Consider the following 27,706-nt stretch of genomic DNA (forward strand, 5'->3'; position numbering starts at 1 on the left):
AGACCCGATGAACTCGTAGTAAAACATACGTGAACACCTTTAATAATATACACCGTATATATATATATATATTTGTGTAATAGTAAGTGTAATACGTACCTATGAGAACGTATCTATGTATTATATATATATATATATATATATATAGGTATGTAAAATCAAGGTTCTCTGAGAATGTACGCTCGAGTGAAAGTAAAGAACGAACGAGCTTACGCTAGAGACGTCCATTATACTCCTTGTGGAAATCATTCGAAAATTTTAATCACAAAAAAAGGAAGAAATCAAAAAAAGAAAAAAGAAAAAAAAAAGCAGAAAAACGAGTTAGAAAACAAAAAGGGAAATTATTTTTAATTATTCATTAGAGTATTGTTGAATCGTTCTTTGTTTTTTTTTTTTTTTTTTTTTTTTTTTTTTTTTTTTTTTTTCTTTATTTATCTCTTTTCTTATTTAAAAGTTTTACGAGTAGATATAAATACATGCATAAGATTAACATATTCCAAACGAATTTTGTTCTATATTTTTTGAGTAAAAAAAAAAAAAAAATGAAAGAAAAAGAAAAAAGGAAAAAGGAAAAGAAAAAGTTGAATTAAAGAAGAAAAAGTAGTTACGAACTTATGACGATAGAATTTTATTTCATTTATTCGCAACGTTTCATTCGCAAATACTTTTTTTTTTGTTTTTTTTTTTTTCTTAACTATCCGAAAAAAAAAAATATCCAATTACTGATTACCGTCAGACAAATTTTCCAATTAGTTTGTAAAACTTTTTTCGGTTTATTTTCGATTTATTCATTTTCTAAAATTTTTTATTAGTTTATAAACACATACATAAATGCACAGACCCACTAATATATATTTCTAATATATATATATATATATATATATATATATATATATATATATATTGTATATATTGTATATATTAGAAATATGTGTGCAACAGCTGTAAAAACAAGTCAGTGGAATTAATTGACTGGACATATACGGGAAGCCGTGTTCTGAATTAGGTCAAAGCTTTCATGAAGGGGAGCAAGTATATAGGGGGGACACTTGTGGTTTTGATTCTAATCTTCTCTCTATTGCGATATATGAATGGACTGTACACTTCTAGTAGACAGTACATATATATCTGTGTATGTATATGTTTAGTCATTTTATGCAACTCGTATTCACATAATATAATATATAAATATCTATCTATCTATCTATCTATCTATATATATATATATATATATATATATATATATATATATATATATATATATATATATATATATATATATGTTTCTGTAGACATAACGTCGATAATAAAGCTTGGAGAATGACTCGAATGTTTTATCGAACATGAAGTGTCCTTGACCGTGCTGCGGTCATTGACCCGATTGGTGTTAAGAACTGCCCTTTAAAAAATTTCACCGATAGAACATGAGCTTGACATTATTTCTCTACGTATCTGAAGTAATTGAAAAAAAAAAAAAAAAAAAAAAGAAAAAAAAATAATAATAATACTGACAGGTATTCGTGTTGTTACTTAATTATTTGATAATCAATAGGACATTAGAATTGAAAAATATTGTATTTATTTCTTTCACTTGTTAAATGTCATTAGAAAAGAATTAACGATAGATATCTGCAATTTTTGTTGTTGTTTTTTTCTTTTTTTTTTTTTCTTTTTTTTTCATTTATTTTTTTAATTCGTAAAAAAAAGTTTGATCTTAATATATATGCGGATTTTTTCTTTTTTTTTTTACAGAAATTGGAAATGATTAATTCGTTTAACGTACGTGTGTTTAGAAAAAAGTAGGGGTGTAGGTATAAAAAAAAAAAGAAAAAAAGAAATTATATGTTTGATTTTAATTTATAAGATTTTTTCTTTTTTTTTATACTTAAGCGATATTAAAAATATTTGACTTGTTTCGTGCGAGATCGTTTGAAATATGACAGAAGAGAAAAGTAATTAGCATTTTTTAATTTCGATTTGAATCAACATTTGACAGGATATTGGAATACGGTACCATTAGAGATCAGAATGATATCGACTAATCAATGTCAACATGATGATTGAAATTGCGATTCTTGCGTGTTCTATTTCATAATGAACGATATGATATTGTACCGACTGGCACGATAGAGAGAAAGAGAGAGAGAGAGAGAAAGAAACAGAGAGAAAAGAAAAAGAGAGAAATAAAGGAGTCAACCTTGACCTCGGAGGAGGCAGGTCGCATAAATACGATCTTTCGCGTGGGTTGAAAACAAAATTGTTCGTTCCGCGATGTGGGAAATTGCAGTGAACGCATCGTATAACATGAAACACAAACGTTGGATGAACGCAATGCATAGCTTGCTATATCACACACGCCATTTTCGAAGTACGAATATAATCGAGTAATTATTTCATCATTTATTAATAATAATAATATAATAACATTTATAATAATAATAATAATAATAATAATAAAAATAATAAAGATCAATTACATATCATTGAAAAGTTTGATCGAAGAAAAACGAAAACGAATCGAGTGCCATGAAATTCCCCATGAAATTTCTTGGTTATAATTTGCTCATGTCCCACGTGACCCACGTGGTAAAGCCGCCATATTGTAATATCATATTTTAATTGAACCACGTCAATCAACAAGAATCTTTTATGATGGAAGTTTAATGACGACGCTTCCAAATTATAATTATAATGATGATGATGATGATGATGATGATAAATCCAATTAAAAAAAAAAAAAGGAAAAAAAAATAGAAAAAAGGAAAAAGAAAACTAAAGAAAGAAAAGAGAATATTGAAGTCTAAAAACTTACCATCGGGATTGGTGAAGTATCCCCAGGCGGGGGTAGCCGTGGCAGCTGATTGGAGGACAACAGCCAATACGCTGAGAGCAAGTGCACCAGCGGCACCTCTGGCCGCAACGGCGCGCTTTTCGTTACGTCTTGGATCTGTAGTCGTCGTTGCGACAGCTCTAACCCCATGATTATGATTATGATGATGATGATGACGATTGTTGTTCTCGTTGTTGCTGGAATCGGTTGCCATTCTTCACATAACGATTTTTCCTCCCCCTTTATCCAAACTCACTCTTTCTCTCTCTCTCTCTCTCCCCCTCTCTCTTTTTCTCTTTCTCCCACCCTCTCCCTTTTATTTTCTCTTTTATTTATTTCGAACAATAATAAAATAAAAGATTTTCGTTCGACTATAAGTCTTGTAGGGACTATAATCCGTCTTGTGCATATGCGATCGATATAACGTAGGAGGTTAGAAGAGAGAGGTATATATGCGTGTATGTCTGCAGTCTGTCTGCTATCTCTGCTGATATATATATATATATATATATGTATATATATATATATGTATGTATGTATGTGTGAGTGAGAGTAACAATAGATTAGTGGATAGACAAGTTGGAAAGAGTGAGATAGAAGAATAGTCACATAAATATATGTTTATGTTTGTCCCTCTTTCTCTCTCCCTCTATATATATATATATATATATGTGTGTGTATGATATATGTATATATATTATATATATATATATATATATATATATATATATATATATATATTCACATAGAGGAACGTGAAAACGACGTCGGCGACTATGTGTATTGGGACACGAGCAAATTCCAAGTTCTTTCTATCTCTTTCTCTTTCTCTTTTTCTCTTTCTCTTTCTCTTTAGATTCTTCGACTATACTGGACTCTCGTATCTTTCTCTTTCTCTCTCTCTCTCTCTCTCTCTCTCTCTTTCTTTCTCTCTTTCTCTCTTGGTTCCTCGTGCTTTCCTCGGTGAGCAGTGGTGCCCCGAGAGAGGAACCGGTTTTTGCGACCGATGCTCGAGTGAGAGAGAGTGAGAGAGCAAAAGAGCAAGAGAGAGAGAGAGAGAGAGAGAGAGAGAGAGAGAGAGAAAGAGAGAGAGAACCGCGGACGAACTTGCTAAAAATAAAAATGCTCTCTTTCTTTCTCTCTCTTTCTCTCTCTCTCTCTCTCTCTCGCTTTCTTCGGTGTTGTTCCTCTTCCTTCTCTCTCTCTCTCTTTTTCTCTTCCTCTCTTTCTCTCTCTCTTTCTCTCTTTCTCTCTCTCTCTCTCTCTCTGTATCTTTCCTTTTCTTTAAAGGATAAAATAAAAATTCGAAGGAAAAAGAAAGGAAGGAAAAAAAAAAGTACGAATATAATAAAACGAGACGAAAAAAAAAAAAAATATATATATATATATATATGGGAGAAGAGAATAAGAAGGAGATCTTGAGACGTATCCGGCGGTTGTAAATGTGTTGGTAACGTCGTTGATGCGTCGTCCCTCCCCTTCGTGTCCTCGTCGTTCTTTCGTCTCGTTGATTTTCTTGTCCGTTGAATTCTATAGTCCGTAGATAGCGTAGGCTCTCTCTCTCTCTCTCTCTCTCTCCTCCCCACCCCCGACGACCTTTTTTGTTTTTAACTCTCTCCTCTTCCGGGACGATAAATTAATTTTCCTTTTTCTTTATCTTTCCTTTCTTGCCTTTTTCTTTCTTACTTTCTTTCTTTCTTCCTTTCTTTTTCTTTTTCCTTCAAGAAATAAATAAAATACAGAGATAATGGACGTATACGTGTGTCTATGTGTATGTGTGCGTGTGTATAAAAGTGACGAGGGAGAGAGAGAGAGAGAGAAAGAGAGGTAGACTGAGGACGGAGGACGTTCGATCGACGACGATAAGAATGATCGAATCGCCCGCGGATTCGTCTCGATCAACGATCGAGCACCGCCATCGCGCCTCGCCGCCTCTCCTCTCTGATTCGTCAAGATGGCGCTCGCAAACTTCCCTCGAGCTCCCACCTCGTCCTTCTTCTTCCTCTTATTATCTCCTTCCTCTTCGTCCTTATCCTTTTTTTAGCAGTAGTAGTAGTAGTAGTAGTAGTAGTACTACTAATAGTATTAGTAGTAGTAACAGTAGTAGTAGTAGTAGTAGTAGTAATAGCAGCAGCAGCAGCAGTAGTAATAGTACTAGGAAAAGTAATAGTAGTAGTAATGTCTTTGACGTTGATGTTGTTCCTGGTATTGGTTATACTAGTAAGAATAATATTAAAAAAAGTTAATCGATTTTTCCTCATCGTCCAAGTCGCCTCTCGATTCGATAAGATCGATTTCGATCGTTACTCCCTCTATCGATCGCTGACATCTTTCTTTCTCTCTTTTTATTTGTCGTTGATGCTGTTTTTGTTATTGTTGTTGCTGTTGCGTTATTGTTGTTGTGTTGTTGTTGTTGTTATTGTTATTCTTGTTGATTGTCTTTGTCGTTGTTATTATTATTATTGTATAATATTTTCCTTTTTCTGTCTGATTATGTTTTCGTTTTTCTTTCAACGTTTCCTCTTCTAAAAACGAAAGAGAAAAATATACATATATATATATATATATATATATATATATATATATATATATATACATGTGCGCACGCATGCATGCATGCATGCATGCATACATACACACAAACACGGACACATACAGTGAGAGAGAAAGAGAAAGACGTATATACTATGAGCTTCACCGTGGTAAAACGCTATTAAACTCGTTGGTGTTCCTAATCGATCGCAACGGAACGCGTTGTTCGCACGGTCTTCTCTCAACGTTCTTCTTTCCCTTTCATATCAAAAATATTTCTCTTCGTTATTACCCTTTGCCTATAATCAACGGTCATTTTCGTTGTTCGATCAACATTTATTATCACTTAATTATCAACAAAGCAATTCTCAATTTATTATTATCTTCATTTACTTTATTATAATCTAGTCAACTCTCTCTCTCTCTCTCTCTCTCTCGATCGAATTCAAATTTCCCGCTACCACCTCCCGTTCCTTCCAACCTCTTTCTCACCGTACACATACATACATACATACATACATACATACATACATACATACATACATACATACATACATACATACACTCCCTGTTCTCCTTTTTCTTCTTTCTTTCTCTCTTCTCTTCTCTTTTCTTCTCTTCTTTCTTCCTTTTTTCTTCTTTATTTCTTTTCTCTCTCTCTCTCTTCTTTTTTTTCTGGTCTTCTTTTACTTCTTCTCTCACTCACTAACTCACTAACTCCACTCACTTACTCGCTCAAGCGCACATTCGTACACACGTACTACACAAATACGCGCGCGCCCGCGCGTATGCAACACGACGATCACAAAACCCGCGCGCGTTCTTGGTATTCGAGTTTCGTTCAAATACGAACAACATATTCTTCAATTTGATCACTAACGTAGTAAGAATCACTTTCGCGAGTGATAAATCGCCGAGGACGACGACGACGTCGACGACGACGACGTCGACGATCGTCGATGACGACGACGACGACGACGATAATGACAACGACGACGACGACGACGATGCAACAACGACGACGACGACGACGACGACGACGATGTGGTGTCGTTTACACACGGAAAAAGCCGAACGATTGCCGAACGAGGTACGAACTTTCTTACTCTATCTATCTATCTATCTATCTCTTTCTCTCTCTCTCTTTTTCTCTTTTTCGTTCTCTCTTTCTCTCTTTCTAAAGATCTTCGTGTTTGTACCTGCGTATATAGCACGAGGATTTACACATAGAACGAACGTATCAAACAAAAAAGACGACAAATGTACGCGAGCCTGCGCGTTGCGCGGCATACTGAGCTTACCTCCGCGAACGAGCCGCTTCGAATGCTTCCCCCACCATACCTCTCTTCCTTTACGTTCTTTCTCTTTCTCTCTCTCTCTCTCTTTTTCTCTGTCTTACTCTCTCGTTTTCGTACTACACTTACGCTCACACTATACTACACTTATGGACACTCCTTTCGCTTCTCTCTCTCTCTCTCTCTCTCTCTCTTTCTGTTTCTCTTGTAAGCCTACTATTGTCTCTCTCTCTCTCTCTCTCTCTCTTACTCATTATAATTTCTTCTTCTTCTTATTATTATTAGTTTATTTCTCTCGTTTATTCAATAGTTCCTTCTCTGTCTTTATATATAACGTTTTCCTCATTCACCAACTTCTTCTTTTTCTTTTTCTTTCTCTCTCTCTCTCTCTCTCTCTTTACGCTTCATAGCTTCTTTCTTCTTCTTTTTCTTTCTTTTTGTTCTCTCTTTCTCTCTTACTCTCTGTCTCTCTCTCTCTCTTCCTCACATCGGATTTGCATCGCTGCCGAACATACATACATACATACATACTTTACTGGTCGTGTTATACTCGCCTCATGTCTCCGCTGTGCCATCCTTCGTTGCAAATTCTCTCGTCTTAAGAAATAATCTCTCCTTGTCTTTTTTCTTTTCTTTTCCTTCTTTTTCCTTCCCTCCTTCCTTTTATTCCATCGTCATCGTTATTATTATTTCTTTCTTATTGGATAATCTTATTCTCGATATATTCTAAAAGGGAGTAAATAAATTCTCGTGATTTCTATCTATCTATCTTTCTTTTTTCCTTTCTTTTTGTTTCTTTTTAAAAATTTTTCTTTTTTTTTTTTTTTTGCATCCGATACAATCCGATAATACGCGTTTACACGGTCGGTAATATAGTTTGATCACGATGTCACGTGATAAAAGTAGTCGCCATTTAATTTTCAATATGGTTAACATGATAATCCTGGTGTCTTATTAATTGGATCCGTCAAACGTTAAATCTTTTTCTTCATCTTTCGCGTTGTTTTCTGCATTATTTCCTTTCTTTCTTTCTTCTTTCTTATTCTTTTATTTTTCCTTTTTTTTTTTTTGTTTTGTTTAATTTTGTTTCACGCTCAAATTGACAAGAAGACGCGTTATGATTGTTTCGAAAAAAGGGAAAGATGATGAGAGGGAAAGGGAGTAAAATATAAATGGAGAAGAGCCGGCGTGAATTTGTCAAGAAAGAAGAAGCAAAAGATTCCGGCTTAACGTTGAGTAAGATAAGATAAATTAACGAGAGTTAGGAGAGAAGATATTCTTTTACATAAACTCTATTACGTAAGTAATAACGAAATGGCTGTATAAAATGGAGTCTCTCTCTCTCTCTCTATCTAACGTAATTATTTATTAATTATTTCCTAGTAATAGAGAAGGAGAGAGAGAGAGAGAGAAAGACAGAGAGAGAGAGAGAGAGAGAGAGAGAGAGATCATCAAACTAATTGATTAAAAAATATTTCAAGGCTGATCGCGATCGTTCGTCGATAATTAAAATGATTTCTTTGCTGTGTTTATTAACGTGTTAGTCATCATTACTATTTAACATACTTAAATATTTTCTCGCGTCAGCGACATCGACGACAGCGACGTCTCTTTTTCCTTCTCTCTCTCTCTCTCTCTCTCTCTCTCTCTCTCTCTCTCACTTTTTTTCTTTTTATCCACTCCCTTTCACCCTCTTCGCATCACCACAACTACACCTTATTCGCACGATGGAATTTCCTTTGTGTCCCTCCCGAACGATGATCGAAATTACCATAGTATGCAAATGTAAATTCGATTGGTGAGGTAGCGCGAAAGAGACTGACATAAATTCGTTTAGTATTCCGATAACGTAGATTCCGAAAAGAATTCTACAAAAATTCCTTATCTCTACCTCAGAAAGAGAGAGAGAGAGAGAGAGAGAGAGAGAGAGAAAGAGAGAGAAAGAGAGATTCGTGTCTGTTTGATTTGGAGATCTGTGTTTCGTCGCCAAAGAGGTTTTAAAAAATATTTTTTTTTTTCTTTTTTCTTTTTTTTTTTCTCATTCGACAATTATATCCAATAAAAATAAACCTTCGGTAAATATATTGGTCTTAATCGTTTATTATTTAAAAATTGATTATCATCCAGCCGAAAAGCAAAAAGAAAATATTAATAATAATAATAATAATAATAATAATTACGTAAATAACAAGCGAGGTATTCAACACTTTTGTAAGAAAAAAAATGTAGGAATTTCGAAAATCTTAACAAGTTTTTTTTTCAGTGCGATGCAACGTAAGGAGGTCACGGACCCGGGGTCACGTACCTACTTCGTAAAGAACTTCGACGAATCAAAGTTGCTGCCTACTTTATATATACATATATGCATATATATATATATATACATATACATATACATATATATGAGATAACCTTAGGAAAATCAAAAGAAAAAAGAAAAAAAAAAAAAGATTAACAACAAAAATTTCCCACGTAATAAATTCGAATTATCTATCATAAATAATTTATAATTAAACGATTTTAATTTAAGTACTGGTTCATGGCGATGATGATGATCCGATTGAAAATTGGCCAATAAAATGGAATGAAAATGTTCGTCACGTTAATGACGTCATTGTAACGTAGGAAACACATTATTGGTCATTCTTATGACTCGTTTCTCAAGGTTACTCGTTGCATACCATCGCTTTAGTGATCACGCTTACGCAACGAGTACCTACATACACCCGCGACACTATCGAACGTTTTACGCATCGTCCATGTCGTTCTGGTTGTCGTCGTCATAGTCGTAAAGGTAACGTTCTACGTTCTACGAGCTACGATCTACGATTTAATGAAATGAGAGTTTAATGCATGTGCCACGCATGAATATCATTCGTACACGTTGGTATCTCTACTGTATAAAAGAAAAGTTGTTAAGGTGCCGGTTTTATTCCATGAAACGAGCTTCTTTACGAGTCTCTTAAAATCGTTCGACCGTTACACACGATCTTACGATCTACGTGTGATGGAATGAAAAAGAGAGAGAGAGAGAGACAGAGAGGTATATGATCGATAGGATCGATAGTTAGCCGCCATATTTGATCGGTCAATAATAGAACGTTGTTCGCGGATTTATATTGAACAATTATATTGTGAGATGATATTTATCGTGTATGTGTATTAAAAAGAGAGAAAAAAATTTACTCGATAGAATTGATCGTTAGTCGCCATATTTGATCGGTCGACAATGAACATTGTTCATAGGTTTATATTGAACACCCGTTGTATATCAAATCGAGTTAGGTGCATTAGAAAGAGAAAGAATGATCGATAGGATCGATCGTTAGTCGCCATTATCGATCGGTCTATAATGAATGTTATTTCACGAGTTTATATTGAACACCCGGTGTGTCAAACACCGAGTTACGAGAGAGAGAGAGAGAGAAAGAGACTATTGAGATGTGGATCGGAAATGGCATTTATTTTATCGACATTTATTACTAGTTATGATCGAGAAGTTGAAAATGTCTTTACTTTATCGATAATAAAATTTCTAATCGTTTGAAAATATTTCTTAATACATGTACTTTAATGATATTTATTTCTTATCGTAAGATCATATCGTTTAGAATTTATTTTAATTTTTGTCATATGTTATCAATTATTAACAAAGTCAAATTGTTTAATCGATTCGTTAAATATCGAAAACTCAGCGATTGATTATAATTAATTGTTTGGAAATAAAAAAAGTATTTCATGGAAGAATTATTATTGACTATTGATATTGTTCGTTATATTTCAAGGACATCTAAAAAAGAGAAAAAGAGAAAAAGAGAGAGAGAGAGAGAGAAAGAGAAAGAGAGAGATAAAAAGAAAAAGAAAAAAAGAGGTAGAGCGTACACAACCTTTTTCTGATGGCGGATCGAAACACGATCGTACTTTTAATGCCATCCATTATCCTCGAAAGACAACGCTCTAGCACTGGCAGATGGAAAGCGTATTTATTATCTGGGAGATCACGTCCACTGGAAGAGCCGTTAAACGAAGTAGAAAGTTCACCTCTCAATCGACAGCTCCCTCGATTTCCCGTGAATCTACTACTACTACTACTGCTGCTACTACTACTACTACTACTACTACTACTACTACTACTACTACTACTACTAATGCCATTTTGTTTTATATAATTTGCTTTTATTCTTGAAAAACTTTTTGTTTGCTTCTTTTTTTTTTCTTCTCGTTTCTTTTTTTCCTCTTATTCCACGATCTTTGTCTTCCATTCGAATTTCTTTCATTCTTTGTTATTTATTTATTTATTTTATTTATTTATTTTATTTTATTTTATTTTATTTTATTTTATTTTATTTCTTTTTTTCTTTCTTATTGATTAGCTCGAAAATCATATTCCCTAATATATAATATTATATGTATTATCTATATAATAATATATATTATCTATATAAAATTATATAGATAGGTCGTCGTTGATTAAAGAACGTCATTTTAATTTTTGTAATTTTCTACTTCTCTATTCTCGTTTTTTCCTCGTTTCATCGATTTTTATTTTCTGCTCGAATCTTTTATTTTTTATTGTATTCTTTTTTTTTTTTTTTTTTTTTTTTTTATTTGATTTAATTTAATCATTTAATCGATTTAATCGATTACAAGGTTGAGAATTGTATTCGCGAAAGGTCCTTATATATTATTAGTTGCACGACGAACGACGCCATTGTGGTCCGATTCTTCGACGGGTCAATGAACTTCAAAGGTCGAAGGATTATTCGTGCACTATCGAGGAAGCACGAGGTTTATCTTGAAGACAAAAGGAAACTCAATTAAATTGTTCTACTTGCGAAACAATCATTCTCTAATCTACCATCGCTAGTTTCCTATTAAATTCATTGTATGATCATTCAATCAAACAAAATCTCGATTTTCCCCAATTTACGTCGAACGATTGAAAAGATTCAAGATTAACGATTTATTTTTCTTTTTCTTTTTACACATTTAATACCATCGATATAATACTTTTTTACATTCCTCGTTCGAGCATTATTGAATTATTCGAGTCCCGTGATCTTTTCTCTCTTTCTTTTTTTTTCTTTTTCTTTTTTTTTTTTTTTTAATTTTTTTTAAATGCTAATTCTTCCTTTTTCCTTCATTTATTTATTATTTTTCTTTTCTTCTTTTTTTTTTTTTTTTTTTCAATTGCTTTCGGACAATAATTACGCGTATAAACGTTATGGAATATGGTAACAAATGACGTCACGATCCTACTACCTCCTCAAAAAAAAAAAAGAAAAAAAAAAAGGAAACAAAAATAATTAAATAAAAAATAAAAAAAGCGTGGGTATCGCAAACGACGTCAACGGAGATCGCGATAATTCTTATTGAAATTGTAAACACGTATTTTATGGAATACTAACGAGTAATTTTTTTTCCGCACGGACACACACACACACACACACACACTCACGCACACATCAAAAACAAAAGAAAAAAAGAAAAAAGAAAGAATGAATCACAGATGACGTTGCGTCACGTTAATAGAAATAATAAGATAATTCTTATGAAAATTGTAAACACGTATTTTATGTAATATTAACCAATAGCAAAAGACTAACACATTTTCTTTTAACGCGTATATGCGCCATCGATGATTATTATTAATAACAATAACAATAATAATAATAATAATAATAATAATAATAATAATCGAGGAATATAATTCGATAGAGAGAAGAGGAAGGACGATTATACTTTGGTGTTTTGCATAAAGAATATACAAAAGGAATGCACGATACTTATAATATAATAGATAACGGTCTTCGATGAATGATTAATTAGCTCAAAATTAATTAATATATTTTCGTATAAATCCGTTCTTTTCTTTTTCTTTCGCTTATTCTCTTTTATTTTCTTTTACAACGTTCAATTAACATACAATACGTATTCCTTAATATGATGTAGACTTGATATAATATATATTAAATATATTCGATTTAAAATAATTATTATTTAATTTTTTAATTACTGGCATGAAAAAAAAAAAAGAAAAGGAAGAAAAATAAAAGGAAGAATTATTTGTTATATCATTTGATAATTGAAGAAAGAAGAAAAGAAGGGAAATACAATTTTTTCCTTTTCTCTTTTTTTCTTTGTTCTTTTTTTTTTTTAATTTATAAAATATAATATAATTCGCAAGGATTAAAGAAAAGAAGAACAAAAAAGTACTCACATATATATACATATGATAATTTTAATTTGCTTAAAAACAAATGACAAAAGTATTTCGAAGTTCGTTGTTAAAGTGAAAAAAAAAAAAAAAACGAAAAAAAGAGAAAAAATAAATAAAAGGAAAAAAAAAGAACAGAAAAGAAATGCAAAATTATTCATAGATATACACACATACATACTTATACATACATATATATATATATATTGATTAATGATTATAATCGGTGGTTAGAGAGTGAATGAGAGAAAAAATAAGAGAGAGAGAGAGAGAGAGAGAGAGAGAGAGAGAGAGAGGGAGAGAGAACTATATATATAAAAAAGTAAAATATATGATTAATTATTATCGAGTCATTTGATTTTTTATGATCTTGAAAATGATAAATCTCTCTCTCTCTCTCTCTCTCTGTGTGTCTGTCTCTCTATCTGTCTCTCTTGCTCGTATTGTAAGAGATCCAAGACGTGTAGAAGATCTAAGTAGGTACGTAAGTCTGTTGCTCGAACCGGCTCGTGCAGTACGTGATCCATGGATCGTGGTTCCTTCTCTTCGTTTCGTGTCGTCGAACTCTCCGACAGTTGATTCCGTTCCTTATACCAACGCTCGTCCTCTTTTTTTTCTCTTTTCCCGTTCTAAACTTTCTCCCCCTTTACCCCACCTCACCTCGTCACAAACTATGCTCTCACTCCCACTACCATCGTTCTTCTTCTCTCTAACAGTTCTTTTTCTTTTTTTTTTTTTTTTTTTTTTTTTTTTATTTTCTAGTATTACGCATACGTACGTATATACAATATATGTCTGTATGTATAAACGTAAGTACTTAGTTATAGATAGTTAGAATTTCGTAATCGTTTGCTAACATTCTTCTAACATACGCATACGTTAGCATAATCTCATTCCATTACAAGAGAACTATTATCTGTAATATCGCGCGTTTGTTTTTCTTCTTCTTCTTCTTCTTCTTCTTCTTCTCCTTTTATTACTTTCTTCTCTCTTTTTTTTTTTTACTTCTTTTTTATGTGCATTACTTCTCATTATTATTATATATATATATATATATATATATATATATATATATATATATATATATAAATGTGTATTGTCATCGATCAATTTTAATATGATTTTCTAATGATAATTCAGATGAAAATAATGTTATTTTTAATTTATCGAATAATTATATTATATATGGGTGGATTATGTATTAATTCGTTCAATGAGAAATTTAATTAACGTTTTTATTCAACGTTAATATCATTAAATAAAATCTTATAAATTCGTTTGTCAATTGGAATTAATTTATTTTCAATCATTTAATGATTAAAGTTTGTTGAATGAAATTGTAGAAAAAAAAGAAGGAAGAGAAGAAACAAAAAATAAAAAGAACGAGTTCGATAGTTCATCTTTAATAAAAAAAAAAAAAAAAATAATTAGACGATATTGTAGTAAAAAAAAAAAAAGATTGTATCGACGATTGTTCAACGTTTAATATAGATACTGATTGGACAAAATGGATTTAAATATTTAATAGGATGATTATGATCTAAATCCGTCTAATTATTCAATAATATATAGTTATTTAATTAGGATCAATCGAACGTTTGATTTTCAGATTTAGAATAATTCCAAACGATTTGTAATATTGATTAGAGAGAAATAATTGTGTATCCTAAATGGATTAGGTTTATCTCTTAGCATGTCTCTTCGATGACATACTCTCAATCGTTTACGTTGACTTATATGTACGTCATTGCAATTTTCCACGTGAAAGTCTCATGTAGAACTATTTATGGATTTTACTTTGGTAAATATATTCCCCTCTCTCCCTTCTCTTCTCCTCTCTTTCTCTCTCTCTCTCTCTCTCTCTCTCTCTCTCTCTCTCTCTCTCTCTCTCTCTCTCTCTCTCGCTTCTCCATTTTGAACTAATTATAATAGAGTCTAGAGTGTAATGGATGATTAAATTTTGTTAAAGTTATTATAAAAAAAAAATATGTAGCTATATATAATAATAAAAAAAAAAAAGAAAAAATTATATTTATATAATAATTAACAAATTATTATTTTGCATTTATTCATTTATCTTTTTTTCTTTCTTTCTTTCTTTCTTTATTTATTTATTTATTTATTTATTTATTTATTTATTTATTTATTTATTTACAAACATTCTTTTGATTATCTTTATTCTTTTTATTTGTTTATTTGCAAATTTTTTATTTCTACAAACGATTGGGAAAGTAAAGCTATTGAACGTAATTTTTGTTTTTTCTTTTTAATAATAATTTTTTTCATCGAGAATATTCAATTATCATAATAATTATATTTTACAAATAATTTAATTCAAATCAAATTCTATTCTGATAGAAAGCCATAACTATAATAACAGACGATGATTACGAAATTCTATCGATGTGTATATTGTGTAATTCATGAAGGTCAAGCCTTAGAAAATCCCATCACTATCAACACTCGACTTTAGTTATCTATAAAAATAGGAATAAAGGTTGCTCGTGAAAATGAAAATAATGTTTCATCTCGTAAAAAGAGAAATTTTGAAAGGACGAATAAAAAAGTTGAAAAGAAAATAGGAAGAGTATAAGAACGACTAAATAATTTTTATGTTTATGTGTATATGCATGTATGTATGCATGTGTGTGTGTGTGTGTGTGTGTGTGTATGTGTATGTCCTCGAGATATTTATTATCCTAAATTAGATTAGAACGTTAGTACGTGCTGATAATAACTGTAAAGAGAGAAAGAAAAGGAGAGAGAGAGAGTGAGAGAGAGAGAGAGAGAGAGAGAGAGAGAGAGAGAGAGAGAGCAAAACTTGCACGCACAAGATGACCTAAAAAAACAATTACCATGAGTTTCTCTACCAATAAAGTGCACGAACATTTTAGAATCTACTAACAGTAAAATACGTATCCTATTTTATCAAAACTTATATTATCATTCCAATTGTCTAATATTATATAATTTTTTTTTCTCCTTTTTTTTTCTTCTTTTTTTTTTTTTTTTTTTTAATACTTTTACTATAATCTTTCTTTAATAATTTTCTCTTTCTCTTTCTCACTCTTTCACTCTTTCTCCTAATTTATATATTATATACTAATTATCTAATCTTATCATACTCTTTGATATTTTTAATCTCTAATCGTCAATTATTTATTTATTATATTTCTATATCTTTTTATTTTTTTATTTATTTATTTATTTATTTATTTTTTTTTTTTTGAGAACGGCAAAGAGAATGTTTATAAATTTTAATTAAAAATTGTTTAGTTAATTATCATTAGAAATTAATATTACAAATGGATACGTTATTACAAATGAAATTGTCCCTTCGTATTTTTATCGAATTAATTTTTGTTATATAATTAAACGTAAAATCGTTTATTATTATTATTATTATTTTTTTTTTCTTTTCTTCACAATGAATTTTGAAATTAATATTAAAAATCAAATTGTTTCTTTTCCTTTTATATCTTGAAATATAAATGTTAAATCTTGTATAAGATATTGCACGCAGATAAATTTGAAAATTTAAATTTAATGGTGATAAATTTAATGATAACAAAAGTGCTTTCATCTCGAAAACAATAAGGGCTTTTAAAGGACGAACGAATAAGTAAATTTACCTGAGAATAAGATGGTGTGCTTTTACGAAGAGAAAAACATGATCGAGGAGACCTCGAATAACGAATCTAATAATAAATTTTCTGATAATATCTAATTTTCCTAGAGATATTATTAACCATAGGATCTTATCAATGGAAAACATTGATATATAGAATTATCATTTTGCTTATCGATCGGAACGTTTTATTGAAACACCCGTTCTATGATAATAAAGAGAAAATTTATGATACAAAATGAATGTATAATTTCGAGGTCGAAGTAGAGTTAGAAAACTTAGATCACATTAACTCGAAAGTTTAACTCATTTAACCTTCTAACTTGTACGACATCTAAAGATCAAGATTTATCTATATATATAGATCTATGTATGTGTAATGTGCGTGTATGTGTGTTTTCCTATGTATAATATATTAGCTTTTTTCTTTTTTTTTTTTTTTTTTTTGGTTTATCTCCAAATTATTTTTCAATTTTTCCTTCATTGATTAAAATATACATGCATGTATATGTATATGTGCGTACGTGTGTATATATATATGTATGTACGTAAGTACAATATGTGTGCTTATTTAAAATTTTACAATTGACATTTTGCAAATCGGACAATTTTTATTAATTAATTAAAAAAATTGTTTATATATCTGAATAATGTTATTGTTTAATTAATATTGTTATAGATAAATAATAAAATTTATTATCGATAATTGATACGATATGAAAAATAAGAAAGGTAAGAAAAGTAATAAAAATCGCGCGTTTACGTGTGTGCGTATGTGCGTGCGCGTTTGTGTGTTTAGATTAGAAATAAATCATATACATACATATATAATATATATTATATTTTCATATGATATACATCAGTACGTTTACATCCATCTTCGGATACAATGCGTGAATTACATACATTATTGTTTTATCTTGAAATTTTTTAATTTTATAATTCTTTTTTTTTTTCCTTTTCTATCCTTTTTCTTTTCTCTTTTCTTTTTCACTTAAATTATATATCAATTGAAATGAACGTGTCGTATTTAAATTCAAAGATACTGTATCAGCGCGAATATAGATATAGATATTCTATTCGGATCTCCTTGCTTTGGGTTTCTTCTCTTTTCCTTTCTTTCTTTCTTTTCATTTTTATTTCATTCTATTTTTTCTAATCTTCGAATGTCCATTCTCCTACTTTTTGAAAAGTCGTCGCTGCCAATTTCTTTTCTTTTATTTATTTATTCTTTTTTTTTTTTTTTTTTTTATTATCATTCCCTCCGCACCTAATTTTCCCTAACAAAATTTACAACTTCCTGCCAAACAATGTTCCTTCACAAGCATTCGAGATGTCGTATAAATCTTTAGAAAAGAAAAAAAGAAAAAGGAAATAGAAAAAGAAGAAACACTTCTCGGGTAGTATATATAATATATTTATATATATATATATATTTATTTGTTTATTTATTTATTCATTTATTTATTTTTTTCATTACATATATCCCATTGTTCGTCGTTGCTCGCGAATAAAGGATTTGGGAAGCATTAGGCCGCAAGAAAAATCTAATCAAAAGTAGACGAAAAAATTAGAACACGCAGAAGAAAAAAAAAAAAAAAAGAAAAAAAAAAGAAAAAGAAAAAGAAAAAGAAAAAGAAAAATAAAATTCACGCTGCTGCAATTTGTTTGTTCGTTTGTTTGTTTGTTCTTTTTTTTTTCTATCTATCATTTCTTCTTCGTTTTTTGTTTAGATTAAAAACGACGTTCCGTGGTCTTCGATGATTCTTCGTTCTCGTTTAATTAATCCTTCTCAATGTTGAGTATTTCTATTGATTTATTTATTTCTTGTTTTGTTCTTTTTCCTTTTTTTCTTTCTTTCTTTCTTTCATTCTTTCTTTCTTTCTTTCTTTCTTTCATGGAGGATCATACACGACGAAGAAAAGGAAATCCGCAAAAATTAATTGAATTGTTTAAGCGCGTGAAGAAAAAAAAAACAATGATGATATTATTTAGATTTTATATCGTCAAGATAATATTTTTTTATCCTCCTCGATGATATCGCACCACGGATTAGATTCCTTCATGGTTTTCGTTGAATTGACTCTGATCCTTTGATCCTATTCCCAGGATATACAGTGGATAGAACTAGGTGTTGCTGTTGTTGTTGTTGTTGTTGTTGTTGTTGTTGTTGTTGTTGTTGTTGTTGATGTTGTTGTTGTTCTTGGAACTTGTAGAGTGAATATCGTCAGGAAGAGAGAAAGAGAGAGGGAAAAAGAGAAAGAAAGGAAAGAAAAAGAGAGACAGACAGACAGACAGAGAGAGAGAGAGAGAGAGAGAGAGAAAGAGAATCGAACAATTGGAGACGAGGTAGTTCATAGGAAAGATTATATTCTTCGACGTTCTTGACAAAAATTAATTAAATAATTATTTTCTTTTTTTTTTATCTTTCTTTTTTCTTTTTTCTTTTTTCTTCTAATCGAACGAAAAATAAAAAAAGAATCAAAAAATTATGAACAGTCTATCGCAAAAGTGTATTAGAAATTTCTTATCCAATCGTACAGATAAGAAATATAAATAGCAATTAGATGAGAAGAAATTAAGGTTTAAGGTTAGAATTAACAAAAAAAAGAAAGAAAGAAAGAAATAAATAAATAAATAAGTAAATAAATAAAAGACGAAAAGAAATGAAATATTTAATCAGAGATTAAAAAATAAAAGAGATATCATTCGATTCTATTATATAATAATCATTTCATATTTAGACATATCTATAAATAAAAGTACATATATATATATATATATATATATATATATATATATATATGTATATATAATATGTATATAAATAAAAAATGTAATAATAAAATTAATAATCTGACTAGAGATTAGGGGGGAAAAAAAAATTCACGATAGAATATTATCGCGAATCGACGAGGAAGAAAATCGCGAAGAACGAATGAATAAAATTTAGCGACGAATTAGTAAAAAAAAAAAAAAAAAAGTGAAACGAAAAATAAATAATAATAATAACAAATGAATTAAACATAAAAGTACGATTAAATAAAGGATAGATCATTGATCGAACGTCGAATTAATGGATCCGCGTTCGCGCGCAGAATGTTTCTTCTGTCAATTTTTTCATTATAATTATTAATTATCATTTAGAATCGCTTTATCATTATATAATAATAACAATAATAATATTTATATATATTAATATTTATATATATATATATAATAATAATTATTATTATTATTATATTATTATAATATTTTTTTGTCTCCATTTTGTTGTAGTCATTTTCGAGTTTTGAAATGAGGATGAGGATAAAAGTGGAGGAGGAGAAGGAGGAGAAGGAGGAAAAGGAAGGCTGGGTTGGAAGGGTTAAACAATGTAAAAGGAAATGAAATATAAGAGTATTGGATTTGGTATAGTGTGATCATCAGGGTCATTTAAGGGGTGTTGTATAATCGTCCAATTTAACCCCATTTTTGGAAGAGACCCATCCGTTGACACTGACAGTTAGAACCCCATAAACTGCAACGGCAACTCGAGCTATAGCAACAATCCTTCGGCCGGTGATCGCAGTTACCACCGCGTCTTATGCAGGCACGTCTAAACAAATGAATCAACGAGGAACGCCTACTCGAGATTAGGGGTTTCGTTAGATCCCTTATACTTAATAATCGATATATTTGGAGAAGTGAGGAGTGGAAGTGACGAGGAAGTGATAGGGATGATTAGGTGAAAATAAAAAACAGAAAAGAGAGAAAGAAGGAAAGCAAAAACAAAAACGAGGAAACGTAATGTCGTTTCTTTTTTCTTTTTTTTTCACTTATTTATTTATTTTTTTTTTTTTTTTTTTTTTATTTTTTTTTTTTGATACTAAGATTTCGATACGAAAATTAATAAAGGAATGACCATTTGTTTTCTTACCGATTAGAAAACTATTTAATTCAGAGGACATGATTGAGAAGAATGACGTTTTTTTAAATTAACAAATTAATGTGTCAATCAATTAAGGATATTGATCAAGGATAAATGGATTAGAAAGAAAGTGAGAAATAGCAAGATACTTACTTTTGTTGAGCCGCTCGCATTAAATTCTCCAAGGCATTGTCTGTATAGTCTGAGTCTACAACCTGTAATGAGTCTTCTTCCGGTACTAAAGCAAGCGAGTCTAAAATTAAAATTAAATCTTGTGAGATTAGGATAGCTTTGTTATATATATATATAAAAAGAAAGTGAAAAAAGAAAAATAGAAAGAAAAAGAATAAAATGTACACATAATTTTCAAAAACTGATTGATGTACGATCGTATGAAAGACAAAAAGAGAACGAAAAGAAAAAAAAAAAAAAAAGAAAAAAGGAAAAAAGAAAAAAAGAGAAGAAAAATATCTTACATCGATTAGTATTATATACATTTTTACATATAATATTTAAATAGATATATCATTTATATATACATATATATATATATATATATATATATATATATATTATTTGTATATCAGTAATTAATAATTTATATTTGATTGAATTTATATATTGAAGATTTTAATGTAATGTCATATAATATTAATCATACTCTTTAATTTTTTTAATAAATATCTGAGATAAGATAAAAATGGTATAGTAATCGATATGGGATGTCGTATGTATACATATGTATATGTATTATGTGTACATACGTTTTATATTATCATGGTCAATGCATTAGAGAAGTTATTCGAGAATGATATCTATTCTCGATCTAACAATTGATACTAATGATGATGATAATGATGATGATGATGATGATGATGATGATGATTATGGTCATGATGAAGACGATGATATCGATACGAGGACGTTCTATTTTTAGTATTAACAAGAGTCTAGAGAGGTATTTCGATAAAGGGTATAAAAATAAAAATAGAATGGCGTACAAGTGTCATATGGCTATAAATAATCGTCAAAGTTTATTTTTATTAATCATCTTACGTGGCATTACATATATCCTGGATTATAAAAAGTCAATAGGAACGAAAAGTTTTTTTTTCTTTTTTTCTTTTTTTTTTTTTTTTTTTTTTTTTTTTTTGAAAAAGTCGTTTGATGAAAAAAAAATAATAATAATAATTCTTTTGTCTTAATTAAAATCAAAATAATTCCTTCAGGAAATTGTCTCCCTTCTATCCCAGTACCACCACCACCACCACCATCACCACCTCTTGTCTTTTATTTAATTGTCAAATTACGAATAAATGAAAATGTTTCTTTTTTATTTTATTTTGTTTTTGTTTTGTTTGTTTGTTTGTTTGTTTGTTTTTTCCTATCCTTTGTTCTGTTCGTTAAATCGTCAATATTATTTTTAAAATTGCTTCTTTCAAGATTATGCGTTTTTTAAATTTCTTATTTTTTTTTCTTTTTTTATCTTTTTTCTTCTTTCTTTCTTAACAATATTTATCAACGCAAAGTAACCCCAATGAACGTCCCTTTGACTAATCGTTCAATGTTAAAGTTTCCTCATAGAATATTCATACAAGATATTTACCACGTTCCAAATAACATCACCATGAATTTATATACCATATACTATGAATATTCTCAGCTATTTATTATATCTACCGGTATATAGGAAGTGGCAAATGAAGGTTGAAGGATATAAGGACGAAGGGTGAAATGGGATAAAATGGTGTAAAAAATCTTTTTCGTTTTATTCGACGTACATTCTACCTGATCATAAATTATTATCCAAAAAAAATCTGACCTTCAACAAAACATTTCTGTTTAAAAAGTGTGAAGAATATATAACCTTGTTCTTTTTTTTATAAATGTAAAAAAAAAAAAAAAAAAGAAAGAAAGAAAAAATAAAGGGAAAACAAAAACGAAAAAATTTAAAGGAAGACAATTTAATTCATTTGTCGATTGAAAATATCGCGATGGTGTATGACGACAAATATTCTACAATTTTATAATTGCGATTAGAGAGAAGAATTAATTTATCGATGAAAGGAAACGAAAAAAAGAAAAAAAATGAAAAAAAAAAAAAAAAACGAAAAAGAAATAAAAAAAGAAAATGAAAAATATTTTGTTAAGTGAAAAAAATTCAATAGATAGAAAAACTTCGAGCAAAAATGTTTAATTCATGTATTTCCATAAGAGAAAGAAATGTATCTAAGTAGTAATAATAATGAGAATAAGATGAATGAATTTAATTATATATATAAAAAAAAAAAAAGAAAAAAAAAAGAAAAGAAAAAGGAAACAGAAAGTGTAAAGATTATTATTTCGAAGAATTCGAAAACAAACAAACAGGATAAAGAAATCAAAGATGTTCTATCTCTGTCTCTCTCTTTCTTTTTCTGTCCTTTTTTTCTTTTTCTTTTTATCTCTTTATCTCTCTCTCTCTCTCTCTCTCTCTCTCTCTCTCTCTCTCTCCATCTCTCTCTCTTCCCCTCTTTCTTTCTCTCTCTATTTTCTCTTCTTCTCTTGTTATTTTGCTGCTCGTCGAAATTGCTGAAGCAAACTTTGGGATCAAGGTAATCCAGAGAAACACCCTCTTACTCGTTTCCACCCTTTTTCCACAACATACCCTTTCAAACGAGAATATTATACGTATTCGTGGAGAAAATTACAAACCCCATATATATATATATATATATATATATATATATATATATAATTTTAAATGAAAATTACTATATTCGTTCCTTCGTCATTATTAATTATTTCATGAACTTCCGTCGCTCTCGAAAAAAAGAAAATAATAAAAGATATAAAAAAATAAAAGATAGAAAAATCGAATCGGCAAAAGAGAAAAGTAAAGAAAAAAAAAAAAAAAAAAAAAAGAAGAACAAAAAAAAGAAACGATAATTTCGTTCGAATAAAAGATTTTCAATTATAACTTTCGACTTGGACAAATTAGGATTTAATTGTTGATTTAGAAAGAGACAAAGGATAGTAAATGAAAAAGGAAAAAAAAATAGGAAACTTTTCTTAATTGAAATTGGAAAAGAAGTGTTTTCGTGATAGGTGAATAAAAATTTTGTCGATTTGGAGGAATTTAATTTGGGGGAGGGGAAAAAGAAAAAAAAGAAAGAAATATTTTCTTCGAACTTCGCATAAAATATCGATGAAAAATTTCAGACCTGCATTACCGCCGTTTTTCGTTCTATCTTCTTTTTTTTTTCTGTATCTTCTTCGTTTATATATATACACATACATATTTTTTTCATATATATATATATATATATATATATATATATATATATATATTCGTATAAAAATGTCAAAAAAATTATCGAAAGATGAATTTGTTGTTGAAACGTCCTTGAAATTATATAGTGTCCATTTTAAATATGGTTGTCGTTAAAATATTGTCCCATTTCGTTCGATTAATATTTACTACATACCGACTATATGTACGTACTATTATTCATAGAAAATCTTGTTTATTGTATATATATATATATATATATATATATATATATATATACATGTATGAGGGTGTATATGTATATATACTTTCCATATATTTCGTGCTCGGAATTATTTCAGAGAATAATTCTGGAGAAGTTCTTTCTGAATCCAAACAGTTTTTCTTTCAAACAAAAGAAGAAGAAAAAAAAGAAAAAGAACAAGAAAAATGAGCAAATGAAAAAGAAGAAAAATAAAGTGAAATTTTAGAAATAGATAAAGAAATGAAAACAAAAATAATAATAATAATAATAATAATAATAATAATAATAATAATAATAATAATAATTTACTTGCATCGCACAAAGAAGAAACTTTGCAGGTGTAAAATATTTATTTTTGTTTTTCGATTCGTCGATAAATTTATTTAATTTATTTCTTACTTTTTCTATTCCTTTTTTTTCTTTTTTTTTTTTTTTTTTTTTTTGAAGAAGAAGAAGAAATTAGATTTTAGAACGCTTCTTCCATCCAATGAAATTTATGAAATAAATTGTTTTATTTTACAATGAAATTATTATATATATATATATAATATAAAATATATTCTTTACTTTCTCTTTTTTTTTTATCATTTGATTATATGTAATTATTTAATAATTCTATTTTATTTTTTTTTCATTTCATTTTAATTCCTTCCCATCTGTTTTTCATTATACGCAATGTAGTAGTGAAATTATGTCAGTAGTAAAAGTAAGATAAAAGCCAGCCATACGTTCTCGCCTACGAATCATCCCACACATATGTATGTATGTACATAAGTCGAGTTTACTCTAATAAAAGCTAACATTTAAAGATTATATTTCATCTACGTATTAAAAGCATAAAGAAAGAAAGAAAGAAAGAAAGATAAAAAGATAAAAATATTAATTTCGATGCATTGCTAAATTGTAATAGTATCTCATTGATGATACTATCTCATTGAATTATATATTTTGTGTTAACGTTATATCTTTCTTTTCCATTATTCTTATTTTATTTTCTTCTGATGTGAAATGAAAAGGTCAAAGGTAAAATTTGATTGTGAAATTTTAAAATACACTAATAAGAAATCTTCATTATCAATTATTCATATACTGTCAGATCTTTTTGCGAATCAAAATAATATATTATTGATTGATTAATTAATCAATGAAGAATTAATTTTTTTCGCAATATTTCAAACATCAATAATAATAATATTATGTATATATATGTAGTATTAGTATTATTATTAATACTAAACTATATAACATATAAATATTTATTATAAATATATATAGGTATATATATATAAAAATTTAATAATATAATTTGTCTTACTTGTCTGACAATAAATTAATAAACAAACAAAAAATAAAAATTCCAAGAACGTTGATTCTTATATTTTTTATATATCTCGTTAGATATATAAAAAAAAAAAAATTTCTAGTTTTCACAAGCACAATACCATCTCGTTTTTCAGACTCGTATCCCTTTTTTATCTACCCTGTAAACGTGAATTCAATATCCCCAAAACTAAATCGATTCGAGTGATAATAAAATATTTCACAATCGATGAGAGAAACTCGTTGGATTGGATATAAAGAAAGAAAAAAGAAAAAAAAAAAAAAGACAAAAAAAAAATAAAATGAAATAAAATCATCATTTTCATTATTTTTATTTTTCTTTCCCTTTTTCTTGTTTTTTTTTTTTTTTCTTTATCGTTGCTTATAAATCAATGATGATTAGAAAATTAGAACAACGAAGAAGCTCCTTAAAATCATTGATCGTATCTACGTACGTCGTGTTTAATTAAAAAAAAAAAAAATATCGAGATTACAATCGATTGGGTGAACTCTTACGTATATATATATATATATATATATATATATATATATATATATATATATATATATATATATACACACATATGTAGTCTTCCGTTAGTTGCGAAATTTATTTTATTTCATTTTCACGATGTTGTTGCGTAATCAAGAAGGACAAAGGGAGAATAGTAATAGGGGATGGGATGGAATAGAATAGGGTTGGACAATTAAATCATAATTTACATTCGAGATAGTAAATGCAAATTACGTTTACGTTAGTTATCTCGTTAAAATCGTTAAAGATGAATTTTATTGAAATTTAAAGTTCGTCTGATCATATTCCATTAACGTAATACTACTACGATATTAATAAAGAATATCTCGATCATAAATATCAATTAATTAATCAATTAAAATATAATTATGATTTAAGGAAGATGTTATACGTTTGAATTTTCATTTGAAAATATTTCTTTAAATTTAAAATTCTCTCTCTCTCTCTCTCTCTCTCTCTCTCATTCTCTTTTTTTTCCTTTTTTTTTTGTAAATTTTTCTCTGAATTATTTCGATGTATAAATGAGTACGTGTGTCTGACCATATTCACGCATTGTACTACTTCGATTGAAGAAGAACAAAAAAAAAGAAGTATTATACAGAAAGTTAAACAGATTTATCCAAAAGGAAAAAAAAAATAGATTAAGAGTTTGCCAGAAAAAAAAAAAATGAATTCAAATATATTAAAAATTCATTCGAAAACGTTTGACGTATCGAAATCTTCAATTTTTTTTTCATAAATTAAATTCAATTCATGAATGAACGAGTAAAGCGCGTTTGATCGCATTAGCCATCGTACGACGTAAAATTTGTCGAGAAAAATTATTTACGTAAAATGGCAAACGTAAAAGTGTCGATAAAAAAGGATTTATGAAACAAATAAACTGGAAGTCGATAAAATATATATTTCGATGATTCGATGAATCGCGAATTATTGTCATATTACTTCGGGCAAATTAAATTTATGAATGAACAATGCGCGTCTGACCATACTATAGAACGTACTACTTGAAATTGATAAAAATAAAAAAAAAAAGAAAAAAGGAGAAAAGAGAAAAGAAAACAGAAAGGAACGATCGAAAAAGCGAGAGAATGAATTTCAATGAAATTAATTAAATAATGTAATTGCATAAAAATATAATAATAAGATAATTTTTTAAAACTTTATCCCGATATAAATTCGAATATGAAATGATTATTTTTCCGGGCGAATTATATATGTCAATAAATTAACGAGGGTGTGCACTCGCACGATAATACTGTATCATCGTATCAATTGAAATTAATAATGAATAATAATTATTTGAAAAAGTCTGGACAAAATGTTTCTCCTTTTAATTAATTATGAACGATTTTCCAATATTTACTTCCTACGTTACAATTCTCATTGTTAAATTTAATTGTTTATTTGTTCGTTCGTTCGTATTACACTTATAAACAAACGTCGATATAAATTTATGGCCGATCATACACATATTCGATATCGTAAGTTAACTTAAAAAATTATTTCATAATTAATTCATTAAAGAGATTTAACACAAGCGAAATATATGGGATGATCGATGTTTCGTTGAATTCAAAATATTTCATTGTAATTTAAATAACAACGAAATTCTGATGCTTTCGAAGAAAATTAGAAAGAAATTATTTTAAGAAAAAAAAAAAGAAGAAAGAAAGAAAGAAAGAAAGAAAGAAAACAGAAACGAAGTTTAATTTTCTCTCTCACATATGGAAATCAAAAGAAACATAAATTGTCATTGAAATTATTCGAAATCGATTAATCAGAAATTATCGAACTTATATATACTATTATTTCATGAGTTCAAATATTTATTTATTTCGAACGAATCGACAAATCCCTCGAAAAAAAAAAAAAACAGAAACACGTCTAAACATTCAAAGAAACAAAATATGAAAGAAAAGAG

At 28.8% G+C, this 27,706-nt stretch overlaps 2 protein-coding genes across 5 annotated transcripts in view; both read right to left on the minus strand.

The window, feature by feature from the left end:
* The window catches only part of LOC124953283, a 33,329-nt gene extending 29,374 nt beyond the window's left edge, over nucleotides 1-3,955 (minus strand). For 2 of the 3 annotated variants that reach the window (XM_047504421.1, XM_047504422.1), the window contains exon 1: nucleotides 2,813-3,955. In XM_047504421.1, coding sequence (XP_047360377.1) covers nucleotides 2,813-3,044 — 232 coding nt within the window. In that variant the 5' untranslated portion in view covers nucleotides 3,045-3,955. The remainder of the gene's footprint in view (nucleotides 1-2,812) is intronic. The other variant, XM_047504423.1, reaches the window with a different exon arrangement.
* Nucleotides 3,956-19,315: 15,360 nt separating this feature from the next.
* The window catches only part of LOC124953257 (U8-agatoxin-Ao1a-like), a 9,148-nt gene continuing 757 nt past the window's right edge, over nucleotides 19,316-27,706 (minus strand). Inside the window, exons 2-3 of one of the 2 annotated variants that reach the window (XM_047504362.1) lie at nucleotides 20,566-20,665; nucleotides 19,316-20,100 (exon numbers count right to left, since the gene is read on the minus strand). In XM_047504362.1, coding sequence (XP_047360318.1) covers nucleotides 19,965-20,100; nucleotides 20,566-20,665 — 236 coding nt within the window. In that variant the 3' untranslated portion in view covers nucleotides 19,316-19,964. Of the gene's footprint in view, nucleotides 20,128-20,565; nucleotides 20,666-27,706 lie in introns of both variants that reach the window. The other variant, XM_047504361.1, reaches the window with a different exon arrangement.

Source organism: Vespa velutina, chromosome 12 (assembly GCF_912470025.1).
Source record: "Vespa velutina chromosome 12, iVesVel2.1, whole genome shotgun sequence".
Classification (NCBI taxonomy): Eukaryota; Metazoa; Arthropoda; class Insecta; order Hymenoptera; family Vespidae; genus Vespa; species Vespa velutina.